A 16,126-nucleotide genomic window follows, 5' to 3' on the forward strand; every position below is an offset into this window, starting at 1 on the left:
TTACACAGGAAGGCAAAATTAAACTCATAAAAAATTGTTTTAGTTGTGAATAGTTGTTTTTATTTTTACTCATGAACACAAAAAATATAATTGGAATGTTTCCATCACATCACATTTAAATTACAGAATTGAAAAGCAATTTAAATTGAACAAATTGCACAACTTATTCATGTTTACAATATTGTTCTGTATCAATTTAACATGAAAATATTTAGTCAATCTAACATATTTTTTAAACATGTATATAAAGAAAACAACAATACAAATTCATTGACTTGCATGTGACTTCTCTAGTTTTGCCACTTCTTAATTTTTTTGATTGGTGGCCCATCATTTTTCTGGTGCATCCTAATGAATCATCCAGCAGTAGTCAACCATCATACTGATATCCCAATGTCACAAGTAACCTCCTTCTGTGTTCTTGATATCCTGATGAAATCTTTCACCTTGCTATTTACTGACTATAGTAAAATTTTCAGGGAAAATTCCAAATATGAGCTTTGAGATTCGTTTTGCATGCCAATCACTTAACACTAGGATTCCTGAAGCTTTCCATTTTTTTCGTTGTCCCTGACCTCCTTAAATTTTCTTGACATACGCCAATGAGCTTATAGCTCCTTAACACTGCGCTAACAGCCCACTTTTGTTTTGCAAATGTCTGGTTTAGCAGAACACAGCCTGCTACACCCAATCAGTCAGATGAAGGCATCAACCTGTTGCAATCCTCACAACTGAAGTCAGTGTTGAAATGTGTATCTGGTGATGAGTTTGTAAGGAATTATATCGGTAATGAAATATTGTGATTTGAAATACATACATTTCACGTGTGTTCTTTGTCTACAACAATCTTTGTAAATATAGAATGACAGAGGAAATGCGAGGCAGGAAATGATGAACACAGTGCTAAAACAGAAAATGTTTTCATATGTTATAGTAATAAAAATATAATTTTGACGTGAAGTGTAGGATGCATGAAGCCCAAATATCCAAAAAACACTTTTGCAAAAGGTGTAACAAAACAAGTATGCTTTTATTCAAGAATAAAATGGAAGAAAAAGAAAGTACTCGATTGACATGTTGCTGAAGCCTATCTATCAGTTGGTACAAAATAAAATACGTTCACATGCGTGTTTGTTTGCATGTTTCATTTTCAGCTTGTTGTCATAGTGGTAATGCTGCTCTGTCATGGATCTGTGGATAAGCTACCCTTTAGCAATGGTGAGATAGTAGGTCAAATCCCGTGACATTTCTGTGTTTAGCACTTTGATTGAGTAGTGATCTGCTATTGTTAAACTTACAGTATATAACAAAAACGTACATTTGATGTGAGTCTAACATCCTGTGTAAATTTATGGTACAGTGGAACCTCGGTTCACGACCATAATTCGTTCCAAACCTCTGGTCGTAACCCGATTTGGTCGTGAACCGAAGCAATTTCCCCCATAGGATTGTATGTAAATACAATTAATCCACAGAGCACAGAGGAAAAAAAGGAACATTTGAAAAATCTAATTTAATAAACCACCAAGAAAAGTAACAAATCATGCTACTAACCACTCGCTGTAAACACTTTTTTTTAATGAGTTTTAAGCACGGGGGGAAAAAAAAAGAGCATTTGAAAAAAGTGAAAAGTAACCCTGCAACAATTCACACTACGAACCGAAAAATGAACATTTGAAAAATCCGTAATACAAAAACCATAAACCACCAAGAAAACTAACCTTGCGTGAGTCGAGTTCTGGCATGAAGTGAGGAGGAACTGGGTATATAGGAGGTTACAGTTTTGAGGGAGAGTCTGGCTCCGCGATGGAGGGATGTTTTCCTTCAGGTGTTTTCTCTCTTGTGATTTCTTGGGTTTCTGGTGTTTTTAGCTGTTTAGCTGGTGGGAGCGAAAGCCTCATGTGCAAGCACGCATGTCTGACCGAGAGCAATGCAATACATGCGGAAATCATCAGCGCGCACAAACCGAAAGGGAAACTAACTGGCTTGTTCGTATACCGATTGTGTGGTCGTGAACTGAGGCAAAAGTTTGCCGAACTTTTTGGTTGTAAACCAAGTTGTACGTGTACTGAGACGTTCGTGAACCGAGGTTCCACTGTACTTGTAAAAGATGTTACTTTTCCTCATACATGGACATTCACATCAACATGTCATTTGAACGATTTTTTTATTCCGTTTTTTATTCTTGGATTCTTTTTTTTTTTAATTTTTATTTATTAATTTTATTACAATCAATACATAGCAATCAAGTTTTTACAAAAAAAAGAATTATGTTAAGAACAGATCGATCCCCACCCCTGAGAGCGAGAACAAGCCAAACGGTGTAAAATTTAAGGCTTGTAAAAATACCTAAATTAATAAATTCTCTGTGCTTTATAAACTTATTTTAAAATATTACTGATGAGATCCTGCCATGTTTTGAAAAAAGTCTGTACAGATCCTCTGAGTATTTGATTTTTTCCAATTTTAAATAGTATAACACATCAGTTTCCCACTGACTTAAAAGAGGAGAGTTTGGGTTCTTCCAGTTTATCAGAAGAAGTCTGCGTGCCAACAGTGTAGTGCATGCAATCACAATTTGTTTGTCCTTCTCCACTTTAAGCCCCTCTGGAAGAACCCCAAACACAGCTGTTAATGGGTTAGGAGGGATTGTGAGTCCAAGGCTGTCTGAGAGGTAATTAAAATTTTTGTCCAGAATAATGTTAATTTGGTGCAGGCCCAGAACATGTGACCCAGTGAGGCTGGGGCTTGGACATTGTAATAAGTCCTTATTTTGTTTTGGAAAGACAGTGATTAATGCTTGACGAAAGGTTTGTGGAAGAGATTGGTTATCTCTGGCTTCTGTAAATGTTGCTAATAGGAGGGGAGCTAGCTGAGCGGAGAATTTCTTGTAAAACTCTGGAGGGTAGCCGTCAGGGCCTGCAGCTTTTCCACCTTGGAGTGACTTTATAGCATCCAGTAATTCTGATAATGACAGAGGTTTATCGAGTTCCTCCACACTAAAAGCGTCAATTTGTGGTATCTGTAATGTATCCAGAAATGCATTAGATTGTATATTGTCTTCTTTAAACTCAGTAGTATATAGGGATTTATAGTAGTCTCTAAAAGTGTACATTATATTTTTGTGTTCGATGATTTTATCTCCGTTCGTGTTAGTGATTACCGAGATTGCGTTGCGTACATCTTGCTTGTGAATTTGTTGCGCTAAAAGCTTATTAGCTTTCTCTCCATGTTCATAATAATGGTGTCTGGATTTGTAAATTAGATGTTCAGTTTCTTTAGTTGTCCATCCATCCATCCATTTTCTAACCCGCTGAATCCGAACACAGGGTCACGGGGGTCTGCTGGAGCCAATCCCAGCCAACACAGGGCACAAGGCAGGAACCAATCCTGGGCAGGGTGCCAACCCACCGCAGGACACACACAAACACACCCACACACTAGGGACAATTTAGAATCGCCAATCCACCTAACCTGCATGTCTTTGGATTGTGGGAGGAAACCGGAGCGCCCGGAGGAAGCCCACGCAGACACGGGGAGAACATGCAAACTCCACGCAGGGAGGACCCGGGAAGCGAACCTGGGTCTCCTAACTGCGAGGCAGCAGCGCTACCACTGCGCCACCATGCCGCCCTTCTTTAGTTGTCAAGAGGTTTAATTCTGAATGTAGAGCCTGCCTCCTCTTATGTAGAGTCTCGCTTGGTAGTCTGGCATGTTCTTCATCTATTTTAGTAATTTCGCTTTTTATCTCTGCTACTTTCTTCGCTTCGGATTTATTTCTGTGGGAAAGATATGAGATAATCTGTCCTCTTAAGAAGGCCTTAAGAGTTTCCCAGAGTATTCCTGCAGAGATCTCAGGGGATGTATTTGTCTCTAGAAAGAATTTGGTTTGGATATAAATTCAGTACAATTCTCGTCAGCTAATAGAAGGGGTTGAGGCCATCTGCGGGTGAGTGTATGGGGCTTAGTAATTTCAGCTCCAAGATCATCGGAGCATGGTCTGAAATAACAATAGCATCGTATTTACAAGATTTAATCTTAGGCAAGAAGTTATTATCTATAAAGAAGTAATCAATCCTTGAGTAGCAATGATGTACTGGTGAGTAGAAAGAATATGTTCTTGAATTTGGGTTTAAAAACCTCCAGGGATCTGATAAGTTGTGATCAGTTATAAACTTTGTAATTATCTTTGCGGTGTTAGTTGCGTTCCCCTGTGGAGGAAGTCTTATCTAAAAGTGGATTTAAAACACAATTAAAGTCCCCAGCCATTATAAGTTTATGAGTGTTCAGATTGGGAATGGATGCAAATAAATTTTGTATAAATTCCTTATCATCAACATTAGGTGCATAAACATTTATCAAAATCATTTTACAGTTAGATAAGTCTCCCATGACCATCACATATCTCCCTTCAGGATCCAATACTACATCTGATGCTACAAATGGTACTGTTCTATGTATGAGAATTCCCACCCCTCTAGTTTTCTTTGTAAAACTAGAATGGAACATTTGCCAGTCCAGTCTTTTTGCAGCCGGAACTGATCCTTACTTAGTAAGTGGGTTTCCTGTAAAAATACTATTTTAGCATTTAGACCTGTTAGGTGAGAAAGTACTTTCTTTCTCTTTAATTCGTGATTCAGGCCTTTAACATTCCAGCTTACGGTTAACTGTCCCATCATGGAGACACTGATTCTGAGTTTTTGATGTCATTTTATAGTCTTAACTGGAAGTGAAATAGTTTAGGTCTTAATTTCCTATTCCCCAAGAGTTGTTGCCATGCAGCTTATTATTACGTTGATAGTTATAATTATAAAGATTGAGATGATAGATTAGGTATAGATCAAGCCTGCTCTCTTTCTCTTCCCCCCTTAACCCCCACCCTCCCTTTTTGCCTCCCCAGGTGAGGCTAAAACCCACTTCACGCAGTCCCAGTCCTCTGACATACCCAGAGACAGAGCACGTCCAAAGCACATCAAGCCCCCATGCAGTGGCGCTTTAGGTTAAAAGATAGAGATATCTGTTACCAATATAGTCTTTAAAAGAGGAAAAAAAAAAAAAAAAAAAAAATTTTGCACTTAATATATATATATAATCTTCAGCAATTTTAGTGCATTAAGATGATACCCCCAGATAATAAACCCAGGTGATGGTGTTAAAGATGTGTCCAAAATAAGCATAACAAGTCTTAATGCAGTAATAGCAATAACAGTAAACCAAGGGTATGATATTGAACAGTCTCATTTAGGGTACACATGAAATAATTAGAAAAGAAAAAGAAAAAAAAAAAGAGGAGGAAAACGTAATTAAGCACAATAAAACATAAACATTTAGCGCCCTAGTAATACTAAGTAATGATAAGTAATAAGTAAGTAATAATAAGAATATGAGAATATATGCTGATAAAAAACCCGTATTTTAAAACAAATAGATCAGACAGTAGATTATTAATCCTAGCATTATCATTTACCGCCATGACTCACAATTATGTATCAGAATAGTCCGGGATCAGCTTTCTTAATTCATTTTCTGCTTCCTCCTTGCTAGCGAAAACATAGAAATGACCCTGCCATTCCACTTTCAGTTTTGCGGATACAGGAGGCGTATTTGACACTGGCTTGCCGTAGCGCTGTTTAATATTATAGAAGGCTGCGCGTTTAATAGCTGTTGCTGGAGAGAAGTCAGGGAAGACACGAATGTTGCTATTTTCATATATAATATCTTCCTTTTTTCTGAGGAGTGCCATCACCTCTAACTTAAATGATAATCGCTCAAAACGAACTATAAAAGATCTTGGTCGGGTCTGACGGTGTTTGATCACAGCGCGTAAGCCGCTGCTATCTCAGATTCTGCTTTAAAGTCGCCCCCGATTATTTTAGAAAAAAGTTCAGTTGCGAATTTCACAGGGTTTGAACTTTTCGATTCTCCGCAGGCCTTCAATTCTGACATTATACCTTCTACTCCCATCTTCTAGAGCAGCCAGTCTGTCTCCAAGTTTTTCTCCGAGTTTTTACATTCGAACTGACATTTACTGCTCTTTCCTCGGCACTGGCAGCTGAATGTTTGGCCATTTCGATCCGATTCGTGAATGTCTCATTAAGATGCTCCAATTGATCAGCAAGCGTGCTCAGTTTAACCGAGTTTTTCTCAATGCGCTCTTCAATTTTACCCAGCACCTGTCGAAGTTCAAGTTGTACCTCTTGACGCAGCCTTTCATTTGCCTGTTGGAATTCCTGTCGCAGCCTTTCATTTGCCTGTTGGATTTCCTGTCGCAGCCATTCATTGGCCTGTTTCAGTCTCTCATGTGCCTTTGCCGTTGCTTTTTCATTAGCCTTCTCGCTTTTCTTTATATCTTGCGTGAGCTCAGCGAGCAACACTTTCAGTTCAGATAGCTCAATTGTGCCTTCTTGTACCGTAGATGAAGCCGGTGTCCCCGCTGCTCCAGTCCCGCGTAATTGCGTAACTGAAGCCGCGGACCTCCCGCCTTTTCCAGTTTCAGGTAATCCTCTCCAATCGGCGAGCTATCCACATCTGCACTCACGATCGCACCTTCGCTCCCCTTTTCGCTCTCAGCCGGCGACGATGTAGCGGACCGTGGTCCCGAGGAGTCTGTACTTTCGCCCATCTGATCCAGGTCTGTCTCTGAGAGGCCGTATCTCGAACTAGGGCTTGCTGATCGCAGCTTGGATGTAGCTTTAGTCTTCGATTCTTTTGGACCCCCCCTTCTTGTTGGCCATGTTTATATGTGTTTACATATACTGTAGCGGTCCCTCTCGGGTTGAATAAATACAGGATATCTCAGAATAATAAGCAAATAATATGAAAAATAGCACCACTGCTAGCGGAGCTCCACTTCAGACGTCCATCTCTCGCATCGGACGAGACCAAATCCTAACCCTAATTCTTGGATTCTTGAATTAAAAAAAATCGTTCATATGACATGTTGATGTGAATGACCATGTGTGAGGAAAAGTAATATCCACTATAGACACTAAGCAGCGTTTGTGTGTCTGCTTTTATCTTTTCAGCACTAACTTTCACAAGTACCATAAATTTACACCGACTGTTACAGACTGTACTCAAATGTATGTTTTTATTATATGCTGTAATAGTAACAATAATGGCAGCTCACTACTCAAAACAGTAAATGCGAGGAGGACTCGCAATTAAACCCACAACCTCTTGTTTATGAATGTGTCTTATTTCATATTGATTGATAGTTGGGTTTCAGTTTTTACACATTGTCAGTAGCATGTAAATTGAACAAATTCTTTTTCTTCGGTTATATTCTTGAATGAAAGCGCACGTGTTTTGTTATACCTTTTGTGAAAGTGTTTATTTGATATTTGGACTTCAGTCGTTACATATACAATTCATGTCAGCTTTTTGGCAATCATTTACTATAACATGAAAAAAGTTTCTGTTTTAGTTATGTGTTCAACATTTCTTGCCTTGCACTTCTTGTCATCCTACATTTACACAGATTGTTGTATTCCAAATTATGATATATTATTTACCCTATACAATTTCAGACACCTTATTCCCAGCTCTGAGAATTTTGCTTCTGATTTGACTTCAGCTGCCTCGGTGGGGCATGGAACAGCAGGCTGATTGACACATTTGCAAAACAAAGATTTTGCTGACAAGGTGCAAGAGAATTTAAGGTGGTCCGGCAAAACTAATATTTTTTGTAGGTTTCAGGGCTTCTAGTGTTAAAGCCTAATATTTTTTTTCACAGTTTCTTTATAAAGTGAATCTTTGTTACCTAAAAAGCTTAGAAATTTCTTCTTTGAATTATACTCAAGCATCTCTTTCCTGGTTGTTCAACGCACCATCAAAATTCCACATCAGAAATCAGGTTTTCTAATGTCAAGCCTGGCAAAATGCTGTCTTTCTTTTTAGCCTCAGACAAACCTGGAAACTTGCTGCACAAGTATGTAAAACAGGTTCCATCTTTAGATAAGGCTGTGACAGATGACCATAGTTCAATATGTAGGTAATGTGCAGTTCTTTCACTATTGTTTCAGATATCCACTGGATGTTGCTCGACGTCGGATGCAGTTAGGGGGCTCTCTTCCAGATTCTGACAGATGTCTGTAAGTATCTGAAATGTAGCAACTCTTTATTTTAACTGCAGAGCAAGGAATCCCAAAAGCAGTGAAAGGATCAGTTTCTACCAGTAAGGGATGAGCACATGGAAGTCAGTCTTTTGCTGTCAATATACAAAATATGACAGCTTATAATTTTTTGCATTTCTATTTCTCGTGTGTGTTAGTATTGTGCTGCTGTTGTTAGTCTCAGGGAGACATGAGAATTACTAGAAACTTTAGATATGATGAGAACAGAGCATTTGGCCCAACAAAGCTCAGTTTTGAATGTCCCTACACTCCTACTATCCATCACATATCCTGGTAACTTATTCTAAAGTTACCTCATATCTAAAGTTCCCTGTATAAAGAAAAACTTCCTAACGGCTGTGCATAATTTACCCTTAACAATGTTCAAAATGCCTGTGTTCTTGTTTAATTCATTTTAAAGTCACAGTCTCAATCCACTGGACTAACTCCTCCCATAATTTAAACACTTCAATCTTGTCACCTCTTAATCTTCTGTTGCTTCAACTGAAAAGGTTCAACTCCTTCAGTCTTTTCCTCATTACTCATGCCCTGCAGTCTTGGAACTTTTTCTAATGATGGTATGTTTTTATAGCCTGGAGACCAAGACTACAAACAGTACTCCAGATGAAGCCTCACCAGTTCGTTATAAAGCTTGAGTAACATAACCTCTTTGGACCTGTACTCTACACATCAGGGTGCTATATAACCTGACATTCTGTTTGCCTTCTTAGTGACTTCTGAACACTGTCTTGATTGTGATAGTGGCGAATCCACTTTGACTCCTAGGTCTTTATGAAGGGCACTTCTAACTTTCAAACCTTCCATTATGAAATCAAATCTTAACACTTTTACTTCCTATGTGTAATACTTAATGTTTAGTTGCATTAAATTTCATCTGCCCGAGGCTGTATGCTCTCCAGGTCTCCCTGTGATGATTCACTAGGTTCAAATTATCTGCCATTTCACCTAGCTTGGTATCATCAGCAAACTTGTGCAAGTAAGAATTGCATTGTACTCTATGCAGTACAAGGCAGACTTGAACTTAATTAATAAAATGAGCAGTAACAATAAAAATCTGAAAAAGAATACTAAAGCAGTACATGTTATAACATCACATTCTTGGACCTCCTGCTTAATCTTCTTTGGGGCAGCACTGAGCTCAAGGCAGGAACAGACTCTAAATCTATCTAGTCTATTTAGTGTCCACAAGTTAGAATAGTCAGTTCACCTATTGCACAGGTCAGTAGTACCATGCAGACATAACGGGAATGTGCCAGCTGCATGGTGGACATGAATTTCAAACCCAGGGTTCTGGATTTGTGAGGCTGTTGTTCTAAACACCGCATCATCATGCCATCTATAATGATTATATCAATGACTCCATCAAAGGTCTTGGAGTGCAACTGTGGCTGCAGGTTTTCTTTCTAATCCCTAACCAGTGACCAGTTTTTGCTGCTAATTAACTCCTTTGCCTTCATTTTAATTGACTTGCTATTTAAGACTCTTGCCCTTGTATTTGTTTCTTTTTTTCCTTAGTTAGCAGCCAACTGATAATGTGGTACAAAACAAGCCAACACATGACCCGAGTCCATCACATAATATCTTAAGGTGGAGGTCTATGAAATGTTGATCTGCTTAGGTCCACAGAACATTTTGATGGTGATCTTGGAACAAAAGAAAATCAGTTTTGGAAATGTCTGTTGTGGCAGAATAAGAGCAGCAGCAAACCACAGTGTTAAATAACGGGTTTAATTAATAACAAGAATTGGCTTCTAATTAAGAAACTGGTTGGAGTGAAATTGGTTGGCTGTTGACTCACTTGACATCTTATGTCTGTTTGGCTGCCATTTAAACAAGGAAAATAATATATATATATATATATATATATATATATATATATATATATATATATATATATATATACCTTTTAAAAATCACACTTCTGTTAATTTAAAAAGTGTACTAAAAAGTAAAAAATAAGTCTCTCATACATCACTTGTAAAATAAAAGCGTGGGTGCTTTTCATCAATCAACATCTAAAAAACACTGCTTAAAATCTCAGCAAAAGCTGTTCAAAGCTGATCCTCCGGCTAGGATGTTGGATATCTCTGGGTCAACGGTTCTTGAGGCTGATCCTCTGATTAGCTGTGAACCACCCAGCCTCACTGAGATTGCACAGGTGGTGAAACAGCTGAGGGGGGGAAAGGCTGCAGGGATCTGTGGTATCTGGGGTGAACTTCTCCAGACTGGTGGTAAGGCTGTCCTCCTGGCATTGCAAGCAATCTTTGCTTCCATTTGGGAGACTGGTATCATCCCAACAGACTGGAAAACGGGACTTATCGTCCCTATGTGGAAAGGGAAGGGTGATTGTCTGAATTGCAGCAACTACAGGGGGATAACACTGCTCTCGGTGTCGGGTAAGGTCCTTGCTAGGGTCTTCCTCAATAGGATCCGTGATCACTTGCTCACCTACCAGCGACCGGAACAGTCTGGTTTTACACCTAAGAAGTCTACCATCGACCTCATCCTGGCAATGAGGGTTCTCATGGAGCGCAAACGCGAATATCGGCAGAGTTTCTTTGCAGTCTTTGTCGATTTTCGCAAAGTGTTCCACTTGGTTGATCGAGCTGCCCTGTGGGACATCCTGAGGGTTTGTGGGATACCCTCGAGGTTGATGGATATCATGGCCATCCTGTACACTGGAAAATCCTTGGGTACTGTTGGTTTGACCTTGTGTCGATTGAGCAGTTGCTCATGGAGTTCTGAATGAGGCATATTACCTGCATTGTGAGGGAGCGTCGGTTACGGCCATGTGGCGCGTTTCCCTGAGGGTGATCCTGATCATAAGATCCTCATTGTTGGGGACCCGAGTGGCTGGACCAGGCCAAGGGGTTGCCCATGTAACACCTGGCTGCGGCAGATAGAGCGTCATTTCCGGAGGGTGGGACTGGACCCTGCATCTGCCTGGGGGGTTGCAAATCGAGATCCCGAGTTGTTTCGTCGTGTAGTGGGTGCATGCTCCCCAGCTTGACTTGACTTGATGTATGAGAGACTTATTTTTTTTACTTTTTAGTACACTTTTTAACTTAATATAAGAATAATATTATTTTTTTATATATATAATTTTCGACTTTTTAGTCTTGGGTTTGTTTTAGTAATTTTGTAATCAATATTTTAACACTTTAATATTTTTGTCTGTTACTAGCGCCATCTGTTGGTGAAATCTTTAACTATTCTTCATATGAAAATTTCATTTCTTAATTAACATGGACTAATTGATCAATTAGTGAAACTGATTATTGATTCATGTATTGTCATCGGAATTGAGTAAGTGTGCAAAATTTCAAGTCATTTGGACAATAGGAAGTGTGTTAAATATTGATTACAAGATTTGTACCAGACAACAAACAGGTGAAGTTAAAAGAAGCATGGTAAAAAAAGGACTGAGTCTTTTAAAAAAAGACCAAAAAAAAAAAAATGAGTCAATTAAAATGAAGGGAAAAGAAGTCAATTAGCAGCAAAAACTGGTCACTGGTTAAGGAAAGCGTAACAATGAAAACATGCAGACACAGTAGTGCTGAAGGACTGGAGTAGGAGACCCCTGAATTATATTGTAAGTTAAAAAATAAAATGTTTTCCAGTTACAAAATACTTCGATGAATTAATAGGGCATGTAGAGAATCTCACAAGTGGTAAAATAATTCTATTGTAGAGAGCTGTGTTCTTCATGTTGCAAGTCATATTCAGTGAATCCACACGTTTTGACATAGTGCAGTGTTCCATGGGGATGTTAATACTGCAGCCAGAGTTTGAAAAACAAGTCCGGCATACTGTCTGCATGCAGTTGTACATCCTGACTCGTGTGTGCATCAGTTTTACTTCACCAGTTTGGTTTTCCTCCTACATTCCAAAAATGTTGGTTAGGTTATTTGGTAACTTTTGGTCCAGGATGAGCGAGTCTGGGTTTGTTTAATGAGTGGGCCCCGCTTTAATCCCGATGCTGCTGTGCTAGCCACTGGCTCTGTGTGACCTTCAACTAGGCATATAAGGTGGATGGATGAGTGTGTATTGAATTTAAACAGACATAATTCTCAATGTGTAAGAAATTAAAGGGCATTCATTGTACAGAAGAACATGGGAAAAGATCTTCCAGCATAAATGTAACAGTGTTTCAGAGACCACTGTTCTACTGCGGTTTAAAAGGAGCTGCTTCCTTATATTCAAATTCAGGCCAAGAAGTGACTTGTGTGCTACATGAGTGGTATAATCGAGATGGTGATGGTCTTTTCTGTAAAAAGCCTGACTTCCCTCTGGGGACTAAGTATCCATCCATCCATCCATCCATCTGGTTATAAATGAGAATGAAAGCAGCATTAGTGTGCTTATCAAGAACTAGCAGTGTGCACCAAACCTTTCATATCTCGGCTTTAGGTGGGGTTCAGTAGCTTCAGCTGGTCACAAAGTCAAGGCTTATCTGCATGGATGAGAAACAAAAGCTGCCACCTTAATATGAATTTTTAGTGCAAGATTTTGTGAAGAAGCATGCACCTTCCAAAAGGGCTTCATGAGCACTTTCCTGATGTGGTCATAATTGTGATATGAAATTTTAAACCTGAAGAAAATTGCCCAAGTGTAAACTAAACATAAATATTTTTTGTACACTTTGAGGAAAGCATGCAGACAATATTCAAGATTGTTCTTAGCTGCAAATTAAAAACATTCCAGATTCTGGTGTGCTTTCATGTGACATAATTACCCCTTTTCTGATTCTCTCCAGCAGTCCTAAGTTGCACTTCTTGTTTTACAGTTCCCTGTCCAAGACCTTGAAACACGTATATGTACAATATGGAATTAGAAGGGGGCTCTATCGAGGTTTGTCAATAAACTACATTCGCTGCATTCCTTCCCAGGCTGTTGCTTTCACCACTTACGAACTGATGAGACAAGTTTTATATCTCAACTAAGCTTTAATCACTAAGTAAAATTCAATGTGAAGATCAAATTTGCAAGAAAACGTATCTGCCTGCCTGATAAACTGTAATGGCTGGTGTTGAGGAGCAACTTGAAGACGATGATGCTATGGAGTCCCACCATGGTGTCACGGAAGGCTTTTGGATCCTGCTATGTAAATGTTATTTCAAACTAAATCACAGTGTAATCATCAAAAGTGTAAGATTATTTTTTCAACTATCATTATTATTATTAAGGATTTGATGTTTACTTTTGAATGTGATTTTTATTTTTGCTCTTCTTTTCAAATTTTTAATGTGTATAATTAAAAAAAAAAAAAAAAAAGTCAGAAAAACCTTCATTTTCACCATTGAGTACACCTAAACCGTTTTGGTATTTGGACACATGTAAAGTACTTTCTTTGCATTTGGTTACAACTCCTTAATATTTTTTTGTTCAGTGATTCAAATAAAGTGAAGTACACAGTAAATTGTCTCGCTCTGCAGTGAAGAATGATGCTTCTTGTCTGTGAACAGAATCTCTTCTGATTGATTCTGCATTCACGTGCTATCGGAGTATTTGTAGCTCCGAGTTGTGATGTTTCACCTTCCCACTCCAGTATATTCATTTCCATTTTCATTTAGACTATCCAGGTTAAATGCAAACTCGATATCAATTTGTTACTTGGTCTGCAAAAAGTTTAAAAAATGAACTAAACATATTAAATGTGTATCACTTGCCCCAAATGGAATTTGACTAAACAAATGTCAATTCTGGCTGACCAGGTTATATTTTTTATGTTATGCAGTTGATTAAGGTGAAGGTCACAGCTCTGAGAATTTTGGGTAGCTTTATTTTCTCCAGGTTTTTTGGACGTTCAATTGGAAGTACGTAAATGCAGCATTAGCATAAATAAAGAAGGCTGCCATCATCATCATCATCAAAAGCTGTTGTTGGTCATGTTATGCAGGTTTTGTATTGCATAATGGTTCTGAAGCCAGTATAATTATGCTTGATGATGATGAATTGGTATCATTCACATTAGTCTGAGCTGGATTAGACTCCCCAACACTCTTAATGGGGTCTGTTTTTCTTTCTTTTGATTACACAATTGTCTTATTTTATTTGAGGCATTGATAAACTTTACTGATTTACCAATAGGCATAATTTCAATTATTAGTCTTTCTGAAAAAACAGCAGAATTTTGTGTTTCTATGCAGTTTCATATTTTCTGTTCCAACGTGACTACAGTTTTTTGAAGTGTTGTTTATGGCTAATAATATTGTGTGTCACTTGTGGATTTTCTCATTGCAGCCCTTTCATTGTAAAAGCTGGCATTTACATGTCGTTTGGTTTCAGAGTTGTGTAGCTGCAGCTAAAGTAAATCTAAAATTACAGGTAATGCCTATTCACAGCAGGTAAAGAATTTTAGTAAAATGTTACATTTCTACCTGTACCTTTATTTCTCCAAATGTCTTTGTTCTTGTTGATCAGCCATTTTAAGTTGTGACCTTTTTAGATTTCTAAACCTCTACACCTATTTATTCATGTTTTTTTTTTCTTTTTCTTTTAAAATAATTGTAAATATCTTGCTAATATTAAACACAGAAGGCTTCATCCTTAGTGATCAGGAAGATTTGACTAGAGCAAATTGTTCACTTCAGTTGCAATGGGAAAGCTATATATTGGCTATACAACACCGACTCTTTGTAGGATCCTGGCAGAGTAGTAGGCAAGATTACCTTTGGTGATTGTTGTGGTTTGGGCTGAATATTTTATCCAAATGCCTTTTGCATTTTGATTTAATTTTGTATGTTTTATTAAATTCTCATTTTGGATTTAGTGATCAAAGAGAAGTCACAATGAGGGATATGCTGTGCTTAAGTGTAATGTTTGTTGTGAAGGGACCACACAGAGAATTGTGGTTTTGATCTTCTGCGCTGGTATCTCTTGAGTAGCCTCAGTAGCTTGTGTGCCTCAGGAGTTGAACTGTTTAATCAGAAGCTTGCTGCTTTTTACTTGTCGGGTCAACTGAACTTTAAATTCTGTTTTGTTCCAAGTTACTTCGTTTGATTTTTAGTTTTATTTTTATTTTATCCAGTGTTTGCTATCCATCAGTGAAACATGTACGTAGTGCTTTGATTGTCTATTTATATTTAAAGAGCTCTGAAATTTGAAATTTTAATAATTACTCAATAAGCACACAAAATGATATATCCATATGAGAGTCTTTAAATCCAACTGTTTTCATGCTCTTAGTTATTTCATATTGACATCTGATAAAGTTTGCAAATGTACATTTTCAAATGAATGTGTTTTTTTTTTTTTCTTGCAGAGGATATTTGTTTTATTTTAATAGTTTTATTTTTGACAATATGTAGAACACGGTTTCACTAATGTTTTGAACATCTACATTTTTGTCAAATTTTTGAAAAATAAAAATTCTCTTGATTATCAAAACACATGTTAAATATTTTAATACACTTTTTTGTAAATCTTGTCTGCTTGACTATGCACTTTTAAGAATACAAATGTTGGCTTTGAAGGTTGAGGTGTCATACTGTTTTCAATATCACGATGTGGTTGCTGTGTAAAAACCGTCTCATTGAGTGAGGGTCTCTGTTCTTCTTCACCGGGGTTTCAATTAAAGGGCCGCGTGCTGAATAAATAGAAACTGCTATACACATCTGAGCCTTGAAAGGTTTGTTTGTATTTTTTTCCTTCTCAAGGAGGTTTTTATTTGTTCCCCATTACCAAATTCTTCAGTGTAACATGTGATCTTTATTTTACATTGCATGCCAACTTACAGTGGAGTCAAAGTGCTGAGAACCTTTCACTTTTTCACATTTTGTTATTTTGCAGTCTTGTGTTAAAATCCTTTAAATTAATTTTCTTCTCACATCATGCAACACTCTGTACCACAGGATGTCAAAGCAAATTTTTTTTGTAAATTTTATGAAGAATAAAAAGCTGAAATCTCACATCAATACAAGTGTTCAGACCATTTGCTGAGGCACTTGACATTTGGCTCAGGTTCATCCCATTCTGTTGATGATCACTGA

General features: G+C 37.9%; 1 protein-coding gene across 1 annotated transcript in view; it reads left to right on the forward strand.

Annotated features, from left to right (window-relative positions):
* Positions 1 to 15,750, forward strand: part of slc25a16 (solute carrier family 25 member 16) — a 37,069-nt gene extending 21,319 nt beyond the window's left edge. The window contains exons 9-10 of the mRNA XM_039737883.1: positions 8,025 to 8,093; positions 12,922 to 15,750. Of these exons, the coding sequence (XP_039593817.1) occupies positions 8,025 to 8,093; positions 12,922 to 13,078 (226 nt within the window). The 3' untranslated portion in view covers positions 13,079 to 15,750. The remainder of the gene's footprint in view (positions 1 to 8,024; positions 8,094 to 12,921) is intronic.
* The last annotated feature ends 376 nt before the right edge of the window (positions 15,751 to 16,126 follow it).

The sequence above is a fragment of the Polypterus senegalus genome, chromosome 1, assembly GCF_016835505.1.
Source record: "Polypterus senegalus isolate Bchr_013 chromosome 1, ASM1683550v1, whole genome shotgun sequence".
In the NCBI taxonomy this organism is placed as follows: Eukaryota; Metazoa; Chordata; class Cladistia; order Polypteriformes; family Polypteridae; genus Polypterus; species Polypterus senegalus.